Source organism: Propithecus coquereli, unplaced genomic scaffold (assembly GCF_000956105.1).
Source record: "Propithecus coquereli isolate 6110/MARCELLA unplaced genomic scaffold, Pcoq_1.0 Scaffold449, whole genome shotgun sequence".
Taxonomy (NCBI): domain Eukaryota; kingdom Metazoa; phylum Chordata; class Mammalia; order Primates; family Indriidae; genus Propithecus; species Propithecus coquereli.
This window is the reverse complement of record NW_012150274.1, coordinates 591,040-611,296: the sequence shown is the minus strand read 5'-3', so window position 1 is coordinate 611,296 and position 20,257 is coordinate 591,040. Positions and strand designations below refer to the sequence as shown.

General features: G+C 68.1%; 1 protein-coding gene across 2 annotated transcripts in view; it reads left to right on the top strand.

The window, feature by feature from the left end:
* The window catches only part of KCNT1 (potassium channel, sodium activated subfamily T, member 1), a 59,319-nt gene that overhangs the window by 35,440 nt on the left and 3,622 nt on the right, over positions 1-20,257 (top strand). The window contains exons 5-29 of one of the 2 annotated variants that reach the window (XM_012654744.1): positions 105-161; positions 304-352; positions 1,208-1,267; positions 1,386-1,460; positions 1,530-1,613; positions 2,176-2,270; positions 2,868-3,048; positions 3,862-4,026; positions 4,289-4,425; positions 5,902-5,965; positions 6,133-6,241; positions 7,182-7,290; positions 7,569-7,718; positions 8,099-8,331; positions 9,674-9,908; positions 11,069-11,174; positions 12,036-12,208; positions 12,563-12,634; positions 12,829-12,963; positions 13,066-13,177; positions 17,068-17,169; positions 17,523-17,606; positions 17,690-17,818; positions 17,958-17,978; positions 18,741-19,068. In XM_012654744.1, coding sequence (XP_012510198.1) covers positions 105-161; positions 304-352; positions 1,208-1,267; positions 1,386-1,460; positions 1,530-1,613; positions 2,176-2,270; positions 2,868-3,048; positions 3,862-4,026; positions 4,289-4,425; positions 5,902-5,965; positions 6,133-6,241; positions 7,182-7,290; positions 7,569-7,718; positions 8,099-8,331; positions 9,674-9,908; positions 11,069-11,174; positions 12,036-12,208; positions 12,563-12,634; positions 12,829-12,963; positions 13,066-13,177; positions 17,068-17,169; positions 17,523-17,606; positions 17,690-17,818; positions 17,958-17,978; positions 18,741-19,068 — 3,065 coding nt within the window. Of the gene's footprint in view, positions 1-104; positions 162-303; positions 353-1,207; positions 1,268-1,385; positions 1,461-1,529; positions 1,614-2,175; positions 2,271-2,843; positions 3,049-3,861; positions 4,027-4,288; positions 4,426-5,901; positions 5,966-6,132; positions 6,242-7,181; positions 7,291-7,568; positions 7,719-8,098; positions 8,332-9,673; positions 9,909-11,068; positions 11,175-12,035; positions 12,209-12,562; positions 12,635-12,828; positions 12,964-13,065; positions 13,178-17,067; positions 17,170-17,522; positions 17,607-17,689; positions 17,819-17,957; positions 17,979-18,740; positions 19,069-20,257 lie in introns of both variants that reach the window. The other variant, XM_012654745.1, reaches the window with a different exon arrangement.

The window sequence follows — 20,257 nt, the reverse complement described above, 5'->3', positions numbered from 1 at the left end:
GGTGGTGGGTGGGTGCCCCCCGTGCTCCCTGAGCCCTGGCAGTCCTGGGAAGGGTCCGTGGGGCAGCACTGGAGGGGCTGTGGCCGGGCTCTGTGTCTCCACAGCTGGGGCTGCCCAAAGCAGAAATACACCTTCAATGAGTCGTCCTCCGAGATCAACTGGTGAGTGCTCTCCAGCTGGCAGTGGCCAGACCGCTCAGAGGCCCAGGGCTGGGCAGGGTTAGATGGATGGAGGTTTGCACAGCCCAGCCCCTGAGGGCCCATGCCCACTGTGCCCCAGCATGCCGTCCCCTTCTCTCCCCAGGGCTCCCATCCTGTGGGTGGAGAGGAAGATGGATCTGTGGGTGATACAGGTGAGTGCCCACTCTGCCCACCTCCTGACCATGAGCACTGAGGACTGACCCAGGCTCAGTGAGCACTGAAGACTGACCCAGGCTCAGTGAGCAGGGACCCAGGCTCAGTGAGCACTGAAGACTGACCCAGGCTCAGTGAGCAGGGACCCAGGCTCAGCTGTTTTTCACACAGTTTTTTCCAGGGACCCGTGAGGGTTCGCTGTCTCCTCCTGTCTATTTCTCAGTCTGAATCTCTCCTTCCTGCTGACCCACCTGTGTCCTTGAGGTTTTCCAGGGGGCAGGGAGTGGGGGTGGGCAGCACAGGCCAGGTCCCGGCCGGCTCCTGGCTGTGTCTTCCTGGGCTGTGCCACCTGCTCTCACTCCGGGTGGTTGACCTGGTCCACGATGGCTCCCACGTCTCCACCTGAGACTAGGGAGGGTCTCTCGCCCCCCAGCCCTGCAGGACTGTACTCCGAGGGGTCAGTAGGAGCCCCCAAGAAGCCGGGGGCTCCCACCCAGCCCAACCCCATGGGGGCACCACAGAGCCAAGTGGTCTGGGTGGCAGGCGGGGCCACCCCGGTGTCTTCCCGCGCATCACGCCTCAGCCCCGTGGCTCTCGCCAGCTGCTCCAGGAGGGAGGGACCTGCCACCTCCATTGCACCCCAGGGGCACGCCCAGGAATGGGCGTTTCTGGAGTCCATAGGCTCTTGGCCCCCGGAGGGGTCAGCCAAAGGTCGTGGCCGGCTGAGACCGTCCTGACGCGGGCACTCCTGCCCCCACACACACCCAGGCCTTGTGCGGCGGCTCCAGCGGGCCCGCGCGGGTCAGGCCTGCCCAGCCCAGCTAGCCAAGGCGCCTTCCCTCTCCAACTCCCAGGTCATCGTGGCCATAATAAGCTTCCTGGAGACGATGCTTCTCATTTACCTGAGCTACAAGGTGAGTGCCCAGGGCCCCTCCTAGCATCCCCGAGTGCCCCCAGCACCCCCGCTAGCACCCCCTTCCCCGCTGCCTCCACACCCCCCAGTGCCCGCCCTGAAGCCTGCTCTGTCCTCAGGGCAACATCTGGGAGCAGGTCTTCCGCGTTTCCTTCGTCCTGGAGATGATCAACACGCTGCCCTTCATCATCACGGTGGGTGCGCCCGTCTGCGCGGCGCGGCGCGGCGGCCGGCGGCCGGCTGCTGACCCGTCTCCTCCGCAGATATTCTGGCCGCCGCTGCGGAACCTGTTCATCCCCGTGTTCCTCAACTGCTGGCTGGCCAAGCACGCGCTGGAGAACATGATTGTAAGCCGTGCGGCACGCGTCTCTGGCCCGGGTGGGACCCGTCGGTGACCGGGAGGGAGGCCAGTGACCGGCAGACACGGCCTGTCCCTGTCACAATAGAATACCCAGGTCAAGCCTCCAATTTCCCCTTTCCAGGAAGAGACGAAGCCCCTAGCGCTTTTCCTGACCCAGAAATACGTGGCTGGGGTCGGGAGGGTGAAGTGCAGGGGCAGAAACCCTGCCATGGGACCCAGGGCCACAGAGACGGGGCCACGGCAGACCATGCTTTGTGACCCAGGGCCACGAGCAGGCCCCAGCTTGTGTCCTGTCGGCAGCTGAGGGGGGCATCACCCTCAGCCACAGGCTCCATCCCTGCCCTGGCTGTGAAGCGAAGCCCCTGCCCCCCGCCCCCCGCCTTAACCCTCCCCCGCCAGGGCGCTGAGGGGCATGCGGGACGGGGTGGCTGCCGGGCCCAGTTGCCTGTGGCCCCTCACCGAGACAGGTGGCCAGGCCCCTGCTCTCCAGCGTCCCCGAGGCAGGGCACAGGGGCCCTGCCCGCCGACAGCCGCCGTGCCTTCCGCAGAACGACTTCCACCGTGCCATCCTGCGGACGCAGTCGGCCATGTTCAACCAGGTCCTCATCCTCTTCTGCACGCTGCTGTGCCTCGTGTTCACGGGGTGAGAGCCCTGCGCCGCGGACGCAGGGCGGGCCCAGGCGGCCAGGCCCCCTCCCCGGGCCCAGCTGGGGCAGGAGAGGCCGCGGCCTGCTGGGGCTGAGGCCCGGGAAGCCCCGAGCCCACGTCCCTGGTACACCAGCGGCCCACAGAGTCCAGCTCCTCCGACCGGGTCCGGCCTCCTGGCGGGTGCCTCGGGATCCGAGGAGGGGACGCCCCGGGCCAGGTGGGGCCTTTTGGCGGAGGCCCAGCTGAGCACGGCAGCCAGAGGGCGGGTGGGGGACGGGCCCCCTCCCCGTGGATTTCCTGGGGGCCCAGGACAAAGCCACCAGGCGGGTAGGGGGCCCAGAGGGGATCAGACGTGAACTGGGGCCAAAGTTCGGGCCCAAGCTGGGCTTAGGCACCGTCCTGGGGCCAGGGGGCCCCTGGGGGGCGGGTGGGGCCCGGGGAATGGGGATGGGGACTCTGCCGTGCTGTCCGCACCCCACTGCCCCCGGCTCAGGCACAGACGGTCGGGGGGGGGGGCCACCCTGGTGGCCCTGTGCCACGTCGCTGTCCCCTGGGTGGCTGCGTCCAGCCGTGCTCACCTCCCCGTGCCCAGGACCTGCGGCATCCAGCACCTGGAGCGAGCCGGCGGGAACCTGTCGCTGCTGACGTCCTTCTACTTCTGCATCGTCACCTTCTCCACCGTGGGCTACGGCGACGTCACGCCCAAGATCTGGCCGTCCCAGCTGCTGGTGGTCGTCATGATCTCCGTGGCCCTGGTGGTGCTCCCGCTGCAGGTGGGCCCGGCCCTGCGGGCGGCACAGGCGTGGGGGGCGCCAGGCCGGGGCAGCGTGTGCGGTGGGTCTGCCGAGGTGTGAGGCCAGTGGGGCTCGGGGTGGTGAGCGAGGGCGGGTCTCCCAGGTGCCGAGTGACCCGCCCGCCTCCCAGGACCTGCGCAGGGCCCTAGACAGCATCAGGCGGTGCGCGGGTGCGGCCCCAGCTCTTCCCCTGGGGGGTGCCACCCAGACTGCCCCCATCCGAGGCGCCTTTTCATCTGGTCCCGGCGGTTCTCCTTTCTGCTGTCAATCGCTGCCCCCTGGTGCCCCGGCGCCGGGGCTGTTTCTCGTTCCCACCGGTAGCGCGGGTCCTCTGCGTGCGAGAAGCCGGTCCCTGGTCGTGTGCTCCCTCCATGCCTGGAGCCTGACCCGGCAGCGTCACCGTCCGCAAGTTCCTGCTCTCTGGGCTGAGACCACCTGCTGTCTCAGGGGCTGGTGGGACGATCTGAAGGCCTCAGGGTTACCGGAATGTGCCGTGTGCAGGTGCCGGGCACACCCACAGCCGCCTGGCGTCTGGGGCGGGGCTGGCCTTGCCACGCCGTGCGCTGCCCACGCGCTGGCCAGCAGGGACTCCCACTCTGCCCCCCACGCCCATGCCACACACACCCGCGGTCTCCCGACTGCCCCATTCCTGCCAGGTCTCTGCCCCGGCTGCCCTCCTCCCCTGCAGGCTCGGCCTCCATCCCTGCTGCTTGCACGTGGGAAAGGCCCCCAGTGGAGCCGACACCCCCAGCCGGCCCTGGCCGCCGGCGCTCACCCCCCTCTCACCTGCAGTTTGAGGAGCTCGTCTACCTGTGGATGGAGAGGCAGAAGTCGGGGGGCAACTACAGCCGCCACCGGGCCCGGACGGAGAAGCACGTGGTGCTGTGCGTCAGCTCTCTCAAGATCGACCTCCTCATGGACTTCCTGAACGAGTTCTACGCACACCCCCGGCTCCAGGTGAAGCCCCTTTGCCGAGGCTGCCAGACACCCACCTCCGAGGCCTCAGGGTCCTCCTGGCCCCCCGAGCGGCCGCCCCCTCCCCAGGACCGCCTCGTGGGGGGCAAGTCCCTAGAACCCACCAGTGTGAGGGTGGCAGCCCAGGCTGGGGCTGGGGCTCCCGCCTTTCCCCCGGGTGGGCGGTGGGCTTGAGGGCCCTTGGAGGGCAGGGCGGGCCGGGCAGGCGCTGGCTCAGAGCGTCTGACCGCAGCCTGGCCGGCAGGACTACTACGTGGTCATCCTGTGCCCCACCGAGATGGACATCCAGGTGCGCAGAGTCCTGCAGATCCCTCTGTGGTCCCAGCGCGTCATCTACCTCCAGGGCTCTGCGCTCAAGGACCAGGACCTCATGCGAGCCAAGTGAGCTCCGTGGCAGGGCTGGGCCCCTTCCCGAGACAGGTGCCACCAAGGGGCTGGGGGACGGGCCAGGCCCTCATGGTGGGGGTGTCGTCCTGGGCCGGCCCTCCCAGCGAGCTGCTCCAGGCGGTGGTCCCAAGGGGGTGGCCTGAGGCTCTTGGCCAGGTGTGAGTAGGGCCGGCGGGGGTGGACTGTCCCGGGGGTCTCGTGGCCCCAGCTCAGGGCCCACTGCCCAGCCACAGCCCAGCTGAGCAGGACCTTGCACAGCCGCCCACTCGGGACTGGCCTGGGCCAGCCCACCCAGCCGAGCCTCTACCTCCCTTCTGCCGGGCCAGGGTCAGCCTTCGGGAACCTCCCTCCCCTGCTCCAAGTCTGGGGGACCCTTTGTCGGGTTCCAGGAAGGCTCACAATGGAGCAGGGGCGGAGAGTCACCCACTATGAGTCAAGGTGGGGGAATGGGGGCTGAGCGTGGAGCATCCTTTTAAAGACAAGTTGACAAAGTGACTTCAGGTCACAAGAGTGCGTTGTCACATGGAACTTTCCAAAACGTGTTGGGACACGTTCTAGGACGCTCCCAGGAGCCCCTCCTGCCACATTTTCATTCCAGGAGCCTTGACGTGTCCTTTGTGGCACAGAGTGGGTTGTGTGGGCTGAGGAGGGCAGGAGACCCAGCACCAGGGTCCCCTCTCCCCGCTCCTGAGTCCTGACCCGGGCCCTGGAGGCCCCTGGTGATGGGGCACAGCCAGTTCTGGGGTCCTGTCCATGGTGTCCAGCTCCAGGCCGGTGAGGCGAGGCGAGGAGGTGCCCGCCTGGTCAGGCAGGGTCGGGCCCAAGGCGGTGGGTGCAGGGCCCGGGCCCGTGTGGACTGGGTGGTGGTGCTGGTGATGGGGGCGTCACTGTTCGGGGCAGGGTGGGGACAGCTTCTTGGATGGGCTCTCAGCAGCCCGAGTCCTAGCGGGAGGGCAGATGGAAGGGGTCACTCAGGTTCCCTGGCTGGGGAGGGAACAGGGTCTCGCCCCCAAGAACCTGCCTCCGTCCGGTGCCCAGCCCAGCCCCAGCTAATGGGGGCACAAGGATGAGCCCCCCCAGAAGCCGGCTGACGCCCAGGCCTGGTCAGCTACCCCCGTGCCCAGGTCATTGGCACACAGTGAGGTGGGATCTCGACAGGCCCACCCCTTGCAGCCCCTGACACCTGGCTCAGAGCCCCCCACACGGCCTCCGGATGCTTTCCTACCTGGACACCCAGGGACAAGCTGGGGCCGGGGTGGGGGTCTGTGAGGGGGAGGCGCAGTGGGTCCCAGTCGATGCTGTGGCCTGGAAAAGCTGGGGACAGCCAGCGTCTGCAGGACACAATTGCCCCATGGGGTCCGACTGCCCGTGCCATGGGGGACAGGCCTGGCTTGTGTGCCCACTTGAGCGTCCGAGCTCAGACCCTTCTGAGGGTCCCCTGAGCCAGCGCTCAGCCCTGGCGCTCTGCAGGATGGACAACGGGGAGGCCTGCTTCATCCTCAGCAGCCGGAACGAGGTGGACCGCACGGCGGCGGTGAGTGAGGCACAGGCCCTGCCCAGCCCCCGCTGCTGCAGCCCACCCCTACCGGGCAGGGAGGGCACTGAGGGCAGAGACCCCCAGCTTGCTGCTGCTGCCCACCTACTCACCTGCTGGCAGAGGCAGAGACGTCCACGCTGACCACTCCCTGCCCCACCCACCAGGACCACCAGACCATCCTGCGGGCCTGGGCCGTGAAGGACTTTGCCCCCAACTGTCCCCTCTACGTCCAGATCCTCAAGCCTGAGAACAAGTTTCATGTCAAGTTTGCCGGTATGTTTGGGGCAGGGGCACGTGTGCACACGGGTGAGCCTGCAGTGTGCAGGTGAGTGTGCACATGGGTGAGCGTGCAGTGTGCAGGTGAGTGTGCACACAGGTGAGCCAGGTGAGTGTGCACACGGGTGAGCGTGCAGTGTGCAGGTGAGTGCACACGAGTGAGCGTGCAGTGTGCAGGTGAGCGTGCAGTGTGCAGCTGAGTCTGCACACGGGTGAGCATGCAGTGTGCAGCTGAGTGTGCACACGGGTGAGCGTGCAGTGTGCAGGTGAGCGTGCAGTGTGCACACGGGTGAGCGTGCAGTGTGCAGCTGAGTGTGCACACGGGTGAGCGTGCAGTGTGCAGGTGAGCGTGCAGTGTGCACACGGGTGAGCGTGCAGTGTGCAGGTGAGTGTGCACACGGGTGAGCCTGCAGTGTGCAGGTGAGCGTGCAGTGTGCACACGGGTGAGCGTGCAGTGTGCAGGTGAGCGTGCGGTGTGCAGGTGAGTGTGCACACAAGTGAGCGTGCAGTGTGCAGGTGAGTGTGCACACAGGTGAGCGTGCAGTGTGCAGGCTGGGGAGGGCAGGGGCTGGAGCTCTGTCCACACACAAGCACCAGGAGGCGACAGCAGACCCTCCTCACCCCGTCAGGGGAGGGGCCTGGGGGTGAGCACCTCCATGGGCAGGCCCCACGCCGGGCACCTGGGGGACAGGCAAGCAGCCCCCACGCCGGGCACCAGGGGGGAGGTGAGCAGGAGGGAGGTGAGCAGGGTTCGCCCGGCCCTGGGCTCTCCCTTTTGCTCAAGACAAGCACAGAAACCCCGTAAGGTTCAAAGTGCCTGGAGAGCCCAGAGGCTTCCGGGTGGAGATGCTGGAACTGGGGCTGAGCAGGAGTTTGCCCGGCAGCCGGGCGGGGTCCTAGGGAGGGCACCAGTGGACCTGACCTCTTGACCCCACAGACCACGTGGTGTGCGAGGAGGAGTGCAAGTACGCCCTGCTGGCGCTGAACTGCATCTGCCCGGCCACGTCCACGCTCATCACGCTGCTGGTGCACACGTCCCGTGGCCAGTGAGTGCCCGGAGGCCCGCCGGCATCGCGGGGACAAGGCAGGCCTGCGCAGGGGCCACCCAGGCCGCGGGCGGGCTCCGGAGGGGGGCGCAGGGCGGGGCGGAAGGCGCCAGGACAGCGGGGTGTTAGGGTCGGATGGTCACACGGGGCGGGACAGCGAGGACATTAGAATTAGAAGCCGGGACAGCGGGCATTAGGGTTAGAGGGCGGGACAGCGGGCATTGGGGCGTTAGGGGCGGACGGTCCGACGGGGCGGCCGAGCGTGGCGCTGCCCGCAGGGAAGGCCAGGAGTCGCCGGAGCAGTGGCAGCGCATGTACGGGCGCTGCTCGGGCAACGAGGTCTACCACATCCGCATGGGCGACAGCAAGTTCTTCCGCGAGTACCAGGGCAAGAGCTTCACCTACGCCGCCTTCCACGCGCACAAGAAGTGAGGGCGGGGCGTTGGGAGGCTTGCATGGGGCGGAGCCTCCCATGGGCTGGGCTTGTAATAGGCAGGGCATCCCGTGGGGCGGGGCTGCGCTGGGGCGTTGTGTGGGCGGGGCCTCGCGTGGGCGGAGCTGTTTGGGGCGGGGCCTCGCGTGGGTGAGGCCGGCAAGTGGAAATTGTCCTCTCCCAGGTCTGGGCTGCAGGGACCTGGCGGGGATCAGAGCTGGCGGCTGGGAGGGCGGCAGGGTCTACGTGGGTGCCTGCACGTGGCCCCTGCGCTCAGGGCCCTGGGGAGGCTGAGCCCGGCCCCAGTCCCGGCCTGTGGGGAGGCCCCATGGGGAGGCCCATGGGGGGCCCGGCCGACCGAGCTGCCGCCCCCAGGTACGGCGTGTGCCTCATCGGGCTGAAGCGCGAGGAGCACAGGAGCATCCTGCTGAACCCGGGGCCGCGCCACATCCTGGCGGCCTCGGACACCTGCTTCTACATCAACATCACCAAGGAGGAGAACTCGGCCTTCATCTTCAAGCAGGAGGAGAAGCAGCAGAAACGGGCGGGCCTGGGGCTGTGCGAGGGGCCGTCGCGCCTGCCCATGCACAGCATCATCGCGTCTGTGGGTGAGCCCGCCTGGCCCTTGGCCTGTGCCCGACCCTGGGCGAGTCCAGTCTCTCTGAGCCTCAGTTTTTGAATCTGTCAAATGGGGGTGTCCCCACCTTTGCTGCATTGGTCAGTGTGTCCCATGCCTGCCTGGGGGCCGACCTGGGTCCGGGGTCACTGGGAGTCTCTGACCTTGGGGTGCACAGTCCAGGCAGCCACCCTGGTGGGTACACTGCCCCGAGGGCCAGGTGGCAGCTGAGCTGGAACCCCTGGTAGTCCCATCGGCCCCGAGGGTCTCCTTTACGCATGTCCACCAAATAGGCTGAGCCCCTGATGTCCCCTTGGACCAGAAGTCAGCTGGACAAGACCAGATCTGGGCTTTGTCCTCCCCTTGCCCTCCAGGGCTCCTCTCGGGCTGTGCTGGGCGAGTCCCGCAGCCTCCCTGAGCAGGTGGGGCCGTGCTCCGAGGGCACCAGCAGTGACGGTGTCACGCCCTCCCTGGCAGGCCAGGAAGCCACGTAGGCCACCGAACCACAGGCTGGGCCAGGCATCGCCGTGTCTGTGCAGTGACGGGCCTGAGCTCCACCCAGCAGCACACAGACACCACTGACCTGGGAGGTCAGGCGTGGTCCCCACTGGGGCACCACGTGTCCGGCTCAGTGTGGCACAGCCGCCCAGACCCAGAGGGCGCCCTTTGGGTTTGGAGACGTGGTGATGTGGGATGTGGGGCCAGCGAGACCTGGAAGCTGCCACCCCTGTGGCAGCTCGCTCTGTGGCCCGGTGGCTGAGGGGTGTTGGGGGAGGGAAGCCACTGCCACCAGCCACATGTCCATTTGTCATGTCACACTGGGCACAGTGCCCCCAGGTGGCTTCCGGGAAACCGTGGTGAGTCAGGCAGTCCATGATCCCACACCCTGGGGTTCCCCAGCCCCCGCAGGGTGGCCCTGGGCTGCACAGGAGTGGCAGAGGTGGCCCCAGCAGGTGCTAGAGGCCCGGCTGCTCCTGTGTCATCTTGGCCGTGGCCCCTCCCAGCTGGCCCTGTCCTCAAGGCAGACTGACAGCCGTCCAGCCCCTGAGCCCGAAAGCTGCCAATACCACCCCCACCCTCGGGTGGTTGGCACGGCCGTCACAGCAGCTGACTTCTGTGGGGGCCCTGGGGTCTCTGTTTAACATCCCCGCCACCCCAGCAGGCCACCGTCCACATCATGCATGGGAGAAACCGAGGCTCAGAGAGGTGCCGAAACTCCGCGGCCACGTAGCTGGAGGACAGGGAGCTGTGCTCACCCCTGCTCTGGGAACCCCCTGCCCCAGGAGAGCCAGGAGCCGGCAGGGGCTGCGGCGAGCTCTGTGGCTGTCTTCCAGGGACGGTGGCCGTCGACCTGCAGCACGCCGAGTGCGGGCCCTCGCGGAGCAGTGGGGGTGGCGGGGGCAGTAAGTTGGCGCCGCCCACAGAGAACGGCTCGGGCAGCCGGCGACCCAGCATCGCGCCGGTCCTGGAGCTGGCGGACAGCTCGGCCCTGCTGCCCTGTGACCTGCTGAGTGACCAGTCAGAGGACGAGGTGACGCCGTCGGAGGACGAGGGACTCTCCGCGGTGGAGTGAGTGCGGGGCTGGGGGGAGATCTGGGTGGGAAACGCCCCAGCAGTTGAGGGCCCAGGCGCCTGTGCTCGGAATCGCAGCTTCGGAGCAGCTTTGCGGAAGGCCTTGTTTGGCAAATGCTCTTCAGGGGACCCGGACGTGCAGACAGAGCCCCAGAGCTGTGTCCCAGGAGCAGGGGCTCTGCCGGGCTGCGCCCCTTCCCGCAGTCTGGGCTGGCTGCAGCGCTGACCCGGCGAGCTGCCCTCTTGGGGCTTACAGACCCCACACGGTAACGTGCTGGGGGCGGGCCACCCTCTGAGAGGGGCCCTTCTTGCTCGTTTTACCAGCCGCGCAGCGGCTTGGCCACTGTTGGGGCCGGAGGGGTGGCCTGCTGGGAGGCCAGCCCAGCCCAGCAGCAAGTGGAGAAGTGCCCACGGCCCAGTGTCCACCCTTGGCCTGGAAGCTGGGGACATTCGGGAGGGGCGGCGGGTGGCTGGAGCCCTGTGGGTTCTACCTCTGGCTTCAGGGTCATGACTAAGCTTGTGTGTGCGGTGTGTATGTTGTGTGTGTTGTGTGTGCGTGTTGCCTGTGTGTGCATGTCTCTCCTGTGTGCATTTGTGTGTGTACCTGAGTCAGTACCTGCATTGTTTCTGTTGGGTGTGTCATATGTATGTGTTGCCTGTGTCTGCGTGTCTCTCCCGTGTGCACTTGTGTGTGTGTACCGGGGTCACTGTCTGTGGTGAGTGTGTATTGGGTGAGGTCTCACCCCAGACCCTCAGGGAATGAGGCAGGCCTGGAGCACAGCCCACCTCCCGCCCCACCCTGGAGCAGCTGCCCGGAGGAGGGAGCAGCGTGAGAGGCCCCTCCACACCCCGCTTCAGCTCGAGCCCCTCCAAGGCCCTGGCGGGGGCCAAGTCCAGCTTCCCAGCCCTGGCCTGGCGGTGGCCGCGGCCCCATCATCTGGCAGGCCCTGGTCGCCGCAGGGTGGTGTCTGTGTGGCTGCCTGGGCACCGCCCGTAGTGCACTTGGTCCCGGGCGCCAGGGCTGGCAGTCCCCTTGGCGTGGTCGTGCTGTGGCCACAGGCTTGGCTTGAGGAACGTTTCCTGATGCACAAATGGTCCAGGGCAGAGCAGCCCACCCTGGCCAGCCTGGGTGATGCTGAGCGCCTGTCTCCTGCCAGGTACGTGAGGGGCTACCCGCCCAACTCGCCCTACATCGGCAGCACCCCGACCCTGTGCCACCTGCTGCCCGTGAAGGCCCCGTTCTGCTGCCTGCGGCTGGACAAGGTAGGGCTGGGCCGTCCCCGCCTCACCGGCACCGCGGCCAGTTTTCCCACCGCAAAATGCTTTTCCTTTTGTGGTTAACGAGTCGTTTGGGGAGACAGGTTGGAGGTGAATAAACCTACAATTCGTGGGATTTCCACCGACTGGCTCCGGCACCAGTCGATGCTTTTCTAGTTCCCAAACCCAGCTTGCGTTATTGTTAGCATCCGCCGCGAGCAGGGGCTTCCCCTCCCCCGTACGTTTTTAGCCACTCGTGCACCGTGGACCCGTGTGTGTGCGGCGCGACAGCCCAGACTTGTCAGCACCGTGTCGTCATTGCTGGCAGGTCGACAGTGAGCCGGAAGCTCAGACTGTCCCGGCTGCAGGGTTGGGGCTCCCACCTGCCTCCCGGGAGCTTCCGACAGGTCCCATCAGCCTCTGGGCACTTCTCTGCCACCTCGCCCAAGTGCTCCGGCCTTGCCTGGGACTCGCCCCGCTCCGGTCTGGAGTCACGTGTTCCTCCGAGGCCCCCTCATTTCTTTCAGTGGAAAATGATGTTTAGAAACCAACACCTGGACACTGCTGCTGCGCCACCCCTGCCTCTCCGGGGACAGCTAGGAAGTGTGTCTCACACTCACACACGCACGCAACACACGTCCACACGCCTTTCTGTGTCTGCAGCCACATGCTGACACGACATGTGCAGACACTGCCCTTCCCAGACCTGATGCACGTTCCCTACCTGCTCTGCGCCACGGGCCGTGGTGTCCGGTGGCACCCGCAGCTCCAGGGGGCTCGTGCGGGCTGTGAAGGCACCGTGGCTGGGGGGTGCTCGGGGGTCCTGGCGCCGCGCAGGCCAGCGCTGCCTCCACACCTCCTCCCCAGGGCTGCAAGCACAACAGCTACGAGGACGCCAAGGCCTACGGCTTCAAGAACAAGCTGATCATCGTCTCGGCCGAGACGGCCGGCAACGGGCTGTACAACTTCATCGTGCCGCTGCGGGCCTACTACAGGTCCCGCAGGGAGCTCAACCCCATCGTGCTGCTGCTGGACAACAAGTGAGGCCCCACGGCCCCCGCTGCCCTCCCTCCCTCCTCTTCCTCCCGTGGCCTCTCCCTCCCCCGCTGTGGGTCCCCGGGGGTGGGGGCCACATAGCTCTTCCCCCAGGGGACCCCCAGGGCCTGGCGGCTACAGGCCAGGGTCCCGTCTGGGCCATCTGACCTTGGCGAGTCCCACCCTGGGGCCTCCGTTCCCCTGGGGTAAAAGAAGGAACGGCCCCGCTGGCACTAAAGGCCCACATGCTGTGGTCCTGGGGCCCCGCTCAGCCCAGCTCTGCCATCCAGGGCAGGGCCCTGCGGGCTGGGGGAGGGTGGGGAGCAGCGCGGGCCCCTCCAGGACGCCCTGTCCCCCAGGCCCGACCACCACTTCCTGGAAGCCATCTGCTGCTTCCCCATGGTCTACTACATGGAGGGCTCCGTGGACAAGTGAGTTCGGTGCTGGGCTGGCCACGCCGTGGGGAGGGCCTGCCCTTCCTCTTCTTCCTCCTCCTTTGCCGCTGCAGTCCCCCGGGTGGCCCAGGACCCAGGGCTGGGGAGGGGCGGAGCCCTCGGAGGGAACCCTTGGCCGGCGGGGGGGGCGTGTGCTGCCCCCGCCACGTGGCTCCGGCGCCTCCCGCCAGCCTGGACAGCCTGCTGCAGTGCGGGGTCATCTACGCCGACAACCTGGTGGTGGTGGACAAGGAGAGCACCATGAGCGCCGAGGAGGACTACATGGCCGACGCCAAGACCATCGTCAACGTGCAGACCATGTTCCGGTGCGCCGGCCCCACCGTCCCCCACGCCACGGCCCCCGAGACCCCTGCGTGACGCGGGCCCCGCCCAGAGAGCCCTGGCGTGACGCGGGTGCCCCCCCCCAGCCTCTTCCCCAGCCTGCGCATCACCACGGAGCTCACCCACCCTTCCAACATGCGCTTCATGCAGTTCCGCGCCAAGGACAGCTACTCTCTGGCTCTTTCCAAACTGGAAAAGGTGAGCGGCCCGGGCCCTGCCGGCCCCTCCCGGGGGCCCTGAGGGCGCGGGGAAGGGGCCGAGGGGCCTGGAGCCCGGGGCTCAGCACACCTGGGGTGGGGAGCTCGGAGCCCGAGTGACCTGCGTTTCCCGGGCCGCCCCCGGACACCGGCCAGCAGCAGCCGCCGTCGCCCTGAGCAGGGCCAGGCTGCACGTCCAGAGGCCCAGGGCGTCTGTCCTGGGCGGTCAGTTGGTCGGGAGCCCTCGGGTCAGGCGGTTCTGGGGGGTGAACCGGTCACCACTGGCACCGGCAATACCCGCAGGCACCAACTGGGTCGCCTGTCCCGGATGCGACACCTGAACTTGTAACTCGTTCATTCCCACACCTGCCCTTGTGCAGACGAGGGGCTGAGATCAGAGAGGGCAGTGAAGCTGCTTTGGGTCCCACAGCAGAGCAAGTGCCAAGCTGGAGTCAGCTTTCTGCTCGTCGGGGCCCAGGGGTCGGGTGTGGAGCCCCAGGGCACGGGACCCACTGGGGACCCAGCAGGTGCATGCGTGGCACGGCCACCTGGTGTGTGAGTGCCCCTGCTTAGACCAGTGGCGGCTCCACCTGGTCCCCGAGGGAGGGCCGGCCAGGTGCCAGGGTGAGGGTGGCACTCTTGCTGCCCTGGGGAGCCGGGAGGCGGGTAAGGCGGCCACGAAGAGGGCGGTGGCCACCTCCGTTAGGGGTAGCCGACAACATTCCCGCAAACCCTGAGTGCGCCAGCCTGGGCCCAAGTCCACGTCCGTGAGCTGCTCGTCGCCTGCGTGGCCGACCGTGTGGCAACGGGGAAGTCCTAGGAGCTGCGGGCCCTGCCCGGGCCTGCTGGCAGCGCCAGGCAGAAGGGCGAGCGCTGGAGGCCCCTGTTGTGCGAGGACACAGCCGGGTCCAGCCTGGGCCTCGGTGGGTGGCGGCAGAGTTCGCTCGGCTGTGGACTGGGAGGGGCGCGGGGCCGGCAGCTCCGCCTGCGCAGAGGGGAGACGGAAGCTGGCGACAGCCGAGGCGCCCGGGGAGGAGCCCCTGCGGGGGCAGCCTGGAGGCTCGGGGTGGCCCGGGCAGCCCTGCCTGCCCCCGGGGAGGGCTTTGGTCCTCACAGCTCTGCCCACCTGGCCCTTCCTGGGGGCCGCCCTGCCAGCGTGTGAGGCAGGGGGTGGCCTGCCCCAGCTCGCGCTGGGCACGGGGCGGGAGCTTGCCACAGCCTACTAGGACCCTGGGTCCAGCTGCGTGGGCCGTTCCCCAGCCTGAGGCCCGATTTCAGGATCCGGAAGGTGGCGTCGGTCCGGGCATGGCGGGGATGCCGGCGTGGAGGCAGGTGGGCGCTGCTACCCGGGAAGCCGTCCCGGCCGGTCCTCACTTGCCGCCTCCCCCGTGGGACAGGCTTGAAGCGGTCAGGTTGGCAGGCGCAGGCCAGCGCACCCCCACGCCCCTCCCCTGCAGCCTGGCCCCCCCGCGGCCCCTCGGTGCTGCCAAGTCGGGTGAGGCCCACGCCATAGCAGGGCAGTGAGACGTTCTGGGCCCCGATGTGGTTCTGTGAGGACGGGCCTGACAAGGACCCCCCAGGGGAGAGCAAAGCCCCAGAAGCAGCCTCAGCTCCTCTGCATTGGTGCCTTGCTGGGCCTGGGCCGGGCCGTGTGCGGCGACTGGGGCCCAGGCCCCCCGAGGCTCCATCAGATCCGCCATCCCGGCCCCCCCGGCGAGTGCTGGGCAGCCTTGGCCTTGTCCCCGTGGTCTCTGCCGCCCGGCACACCTGCTCCCTGTCGCTCAGACGTGGCCACAGGCCGTGACCGGCTTCTGCTGGGAGCGCCTGGGGCTGCTTGAGACCTTGTTTTAAAAGAAATTGATGATGATTTATTTTTATAGAGCAGACGTGTTTACTGTATCTCGTGTTCCACTCCAAGGAATACTGAGAAGTGTAGACAGGAAAGGACAGACAGTGACCCCAAGTCCCTGCAGGCCGCACCCCGCCCGCCAGGCTCAGGGAGGGCAGGGCAGAGTCCCCCGGAAGGAGCGCGGGGCCCAGTATGCCGCGCACGGGATCGTAAGGTCCTGGATCCGTCTTCGTTGAGTTTAGTACAAAAGGCAGAAATCGAAGGCACTTCTGGCCCGGAGATACCCGTGCCTTGCCAAGACGCAGTGCTGAAAGAAAGCAGCTTACAAAAATTATCCAGAACCTAAGGGGGATTGACATGGTGTCTCCTCGAGGGTCCACTCTGGACGCCCCGTAACCGCGTAGGAGAGATGTGGCACCCGCCAGCCGCCCGCCATCCCCCCGCCCCGGCTCCGGCACCCAGGGCTCCCTGGCATCTTTCCCGGGTTAACATCTTTGGTCCGTGTGGCCCTGCGTCTGGCCTGGGGTCCTCCCCCTGCCTGGCTCAGCCTCCCCCGGGCTGCTCCGGCCCGGTCCTGGCCCCGTCCGTGAGGGTCCCTGCTCGGCCGTCTTGGGGATGGGCTCAGGGCGCGGCCCCTGCATTCTCGTCGTCACGCGACCCACAGGCCCGCTTGGCTCCCATGATGCCCCCGTGCCCCTCCCGGGCCTGCATTTGCAGGTCTCTTGCTCGACAGGCAGGAAAAAGGCTCCATGAAAGGCCCTACGATATCAGGCCGGTCCTTCCTCGTCCCTCACTGGGCCTGGCGTGGTTCACATTTCCCAGTTCGTGTTATTCTGAGTAAAGGGAAATTTAAAATTTTAGTTATTCCAGGATTCATCTTCCTAACGCGCGGCTCAAGTTCTTGCTGCGAATGTGAGCATTTGGCTGTGCGCAGCGCCACCGTCGACGTGCAGTCGGGCGCCAGCGCGCGTCCCACGGCAGTCATCCCAGCACGGGGGGCGTGTGCGCAGACCCATCCCCGTCTGTGGTCCTGCCAGCCCCCGCCGGGAGTGCGGCTGGCGCTTTTCTGGACGCAGCTGGCGGGGAAGTAGCAGGAGCAGGACGGGCTCCGTGGTCGTCTTTGCGTTTGGTTGGGGTGAGTTCTGGTTCCAGTGGGAAGCGTGGCCGCGGGGGCTGCCGGCACCCCCAGTCGCCCAGACGCCGCTTTCCCGGCTCACGGTGGGGCTCGCTGCTCTCCCGCGTGGGTGTGGTCGGCGGAGCAGTGATCTGGAGACGTCCCCATCCAGCCCCAAGCCGCGGCTGTGTGGCCTGAGTGGCCAGAGGGGCCCTGCAGGTGTGATGAGTGAAGGGCCAGGGGCCGCAGAGTGTCCTGGACTGTCCTGGGGGCCACGCGGCGTCGCAGGGCCCCGCTACAAGGCAGGCGGGGTCGGGCCCAGAGAGATGGGAAGATGGGGGTCCAGGAGCCGGGGGCGTGGTCGGCCCTGGAGACGGGGAGCAAGGCCCAGGTGACGCCTGGGGACGGCGGCGAAGCCATTCAGACTCTGACTCCCAGGACTGTGAGACGTGATGCAGGTTGTCTTGGCCACTGTGGGGGGTGGGGGAGGGTGCGTCGGCAGCCCCGGGAAGCTCAAACCGCGGGTTCCTCGGCATCCGGGGCTCCCCTCTCCTCAGCTGTGCCTGCTCCGGCGTCCCCTCGGACGCCGCTTGCGAACGCTCGCGGTGAAATGACCCAGGGTGTAAGGAATTTCAGGATGGCAAGAGCAGGACCTTGAACAAGCACAGCACTCGGGGTGCTCCCTGGCTCCCCTTCTTCTCACTGGAGCCCAAATCGTCACTCCCAGTGGCCCTGGGACATCTGGAGAGACAGGCTGGGTGGTCAGTGCCTGCTGGTGCCTGCACGCGGGCGCACACGCGGGCACAGACTTGTGTGCACGTGTGCGCAGGTATCTATACGTGTGCATGGGCACACACCCCCCCCCATGGCGGCCCCACGCCAGTGCGGGGCGCGGGCGCCACCAGCCTGAGGACCCTCCTCTCCACAGAGGGAGCGTGAGAACGGCTCCAACCTGGCCTTCATGTTCCGCCTGCCGTTCGCCGCCGGCCGCGTGTTCAGCATCAGCATGTTGGACACGCTGCTCTATCAGGTCAGCTGCCCGGGCAGGAGCCCCCGTCCTCCTCTCGCCCCTGCCAGGGCTCGTCCCAGTTCCCAGAGTGCCGCCCTCCGCACGACCTCCCCGCAGTCTGGGGAGCCCCGGGACAGAGGCCCTCTCGCCCGTCTCCCTACACTGCATGGGGCTCCACCCCGCAGCCCCTGGGCTTCTGAGCCCTGGCCCCGAGCAGTGCCGGCCGGTGAATTCCCAAATCCCGAAGAGGCTCCCCGCTTCTGTCTGCTGGCCGTCCTGTGTGCCGGGACCGGCAGGCGGGTGGCTCCTGTGCACGGGGCTGAGGGGCACGCAGGGAGAGGTGCGCCCGCCAGCCTCACCGCGGCTCCCCGCAGTCCTTCGTCAAGGACTACATGATCAGCATCACCCGGCTGCTGCTGGGCCTCGACACCACCCCCGGCTCCGGCCACCTCTGTGCCGTAAGTGACGGGCCGCCCGGGCAGCACGGTGGGCTCCCCGACCCCCGGGTGCCCCGTCGAGCTCAGGGCCGCACTCGCTGCAGATGAAGATCAGCGAGGAGGACCTGTGGATCCGCACCTACGGCCGGCTCTTCCAGAAGCTCTGCTCCTCCAGCGCCGAGATCCCCATCGGCATCTACAGGACCGAGTGCCATGTCTTCTCCTCCTCGGAGGTGCGCGCCACGCCCCCGCTCCTCCCCAGCCCCTCTTCAGTGTTGGGGCCCCGGGCACGCTCTGTGCAGCCGCGGAGGGGCCGAGGCCGCGCTGGGGGGGGTGCTCCCAGGTCCCTGACCACCCCGGCTCCCTTTGCAGACCCACGACCTCAGAGCGCAGGTGAGCACCCCACTCAGCACCGAGCGTCCCGGCTTCCTGTGGGAGGGAGCTGGTCTTGAGGATGTGTTGGCCACGGCGCAGCTCCGAGGGGCTCTTGGTCACCCCTCATGTACAGGTGGGGAAACTGAGGCTGGGGGGAAGTCACGTATGGGTTTGGACACCAGGTGCACCCCTCCCTGGCCCAGCTGCCCCTCTCTGGCTCCCCCGGCCGCCTGTGCCGCCCCCGCCACGGTGAGCACCCACAGCTGGCCTGGCCTGACCACCCGCCCCAGCCTCCCAGGCCTTTCTGAAGGTGCTGCCCAGGTGGGGACCCGCTTCGCCCCCCGCCCCTGCCACAGGCCCTGGCACTCACAGTCCACCACTGCCCCCTGCTCTCGCCGGCACCCCAAGGATGTGTTCCAGAGAGGGACCACAGATGGGGAAACTGAGGCACAGAGAGAGGTGACCCTCCCAGGGCAAAGCCAGGCTGTGCCAGGGTCCCGACAGGGCCCCAGCCAGACCCACAGAAATGAGGGCCCAGAGCGGGTGAGGAGCTGCCCCAGACACCTGGCGACTTGGGGGCAGGGCTGGGACTCCGTCCCTGGACACGTGGCCGGGCGGGGGCTGGCGGTGGGGGCTCAGGAGGAGACCTGGACCCGGCCCCCTCCCCGGAGGAGGAAGGCTCAGGCGCCTGGGCCTGCGTCCGTCCTCCTCTTCCCTGATGCCGCAAGCGCCCCACGCGGCCCCCGCGCCCCCGGCCCACACCCTCCCTGCCCGGCCCAGTCGCAGATCTCAGTGAACGTGGAGGACTTTGAGGACACGCGGGACGTGCGGGGGCCCTGGGGCGCGCGGGCCGGCGGCGGCAGAGGCAGCACCCACAGCCGCCACGTGGGCGGTGACGACCCTGCGGAGCACCCGCTGCTTCGGCGCAAGAGCCTGCAGTGGGCCCGGAGGCTGAGCCGCAGAGGCCCCAAGCACGCCGGGAAGGCGGCGGCCACGGACTGGATCGGCCACCATCGGCTCAGCCTCTGCCGGCGCTCCGAGCGCCAGGAGCTCTCCGAGCTGGTCAAGAACCGCATGAAACACCTGGGGCTGCCCACCACCGGCTACGGTAAGGGCGCCGGCTGCGGGGCGGGTCGGCCAGGTTGCGATGGGGTTGGCCGTGGCCGGGAGCCGTTGACCGTGGCCTCAGGGGCTCTGCCGGCCTCCTGGCCCCACTCTGCCCACCCGCGGCAGGCAGCACCGTGGCCTGTCACAGCCCCTCTGCGTGGAAGGCGGGGTGGCCGGACCCACCCTGGTGTGGGGAGGGCGCAGGACCTCCCAACACTGCCAGCCCTGAGGAAGGGCTCATTCCCACCACTCTGGGGCCTCGGTTTCCCCATCTGTAAATAAGAAACTGGGGCCCAGAGGTGGTGGCTGAGGGTGGGGAGGGCCCAGCTGGGCTCCCCGAAAGCCAAGGCCTTGGCCCGTGACCAGCCGGCTCCGGCTGTGCCGCCTGGAAGGACACCCAGAGCCCCGCCCGCAGCCAGGGCGTGGGGCCGTGTCGGGGGCACAGCTGGGGGAACCGCCCATGCCTGGACACCCCGCCCACCCGTGGTGTGGCCACCCCATTTCTCTGCTCCAGAGTCACCCCAGGTCTCCATCTTGATCAGCAGATGGGGCTTCACGCAGCCCCTCCTCTCTGCACCGTGCTTTGGGGTGACTTGCTTGCAACTCCGACCACAAGTGCCTCGGCCAGCACAGAGGAGGGAAGCTCCTTCCCTCCCTAACTCTGGGGACGCCGCTTCCGTTGACAAGGCCAGAGGGGGCCCAACACTGGCCTGTGCCACTGCCAAGCCATGTCCAGGCCAGGCCGGGTCAGACTCCAAGCCCTGCCGGTTCCACCTCAGGGACGTGGCCAGCACACCTGCCTCTGTCCCGCCGCGGTGCCTGCCCCCCACCCTGCTTCCTGCTGCCGAGCCCCCTCCAAGGGGAGTCAGGAGCTCAGGGCTCGCCTAGGAGCTGCTGGGGGCCGCCGGGGTGGGGCCGTCTGCTGGCCGCACACACCTGGGCATGCCGGGCTGGCCAGCACTGGCAGCGACTTCATGAGGGGTGGCCCAGGTGACTCGGGGCCTCCGAGGGTGAACAGGATGGCCCAGGAGCCTGTCCCAGCCCCGTGGATGTGTGGAGGATACCCAGCATACCTGTCCCCTCCCAGCGTCCCTGCCAGGGAGGTGCCGTCACCCCATCCCAGGGGAGGGGACTGACTGCCGAGGCTGAGTGTCCCATGCCCCCGCCCCCACGGCGAGTGCTGAGCTGGC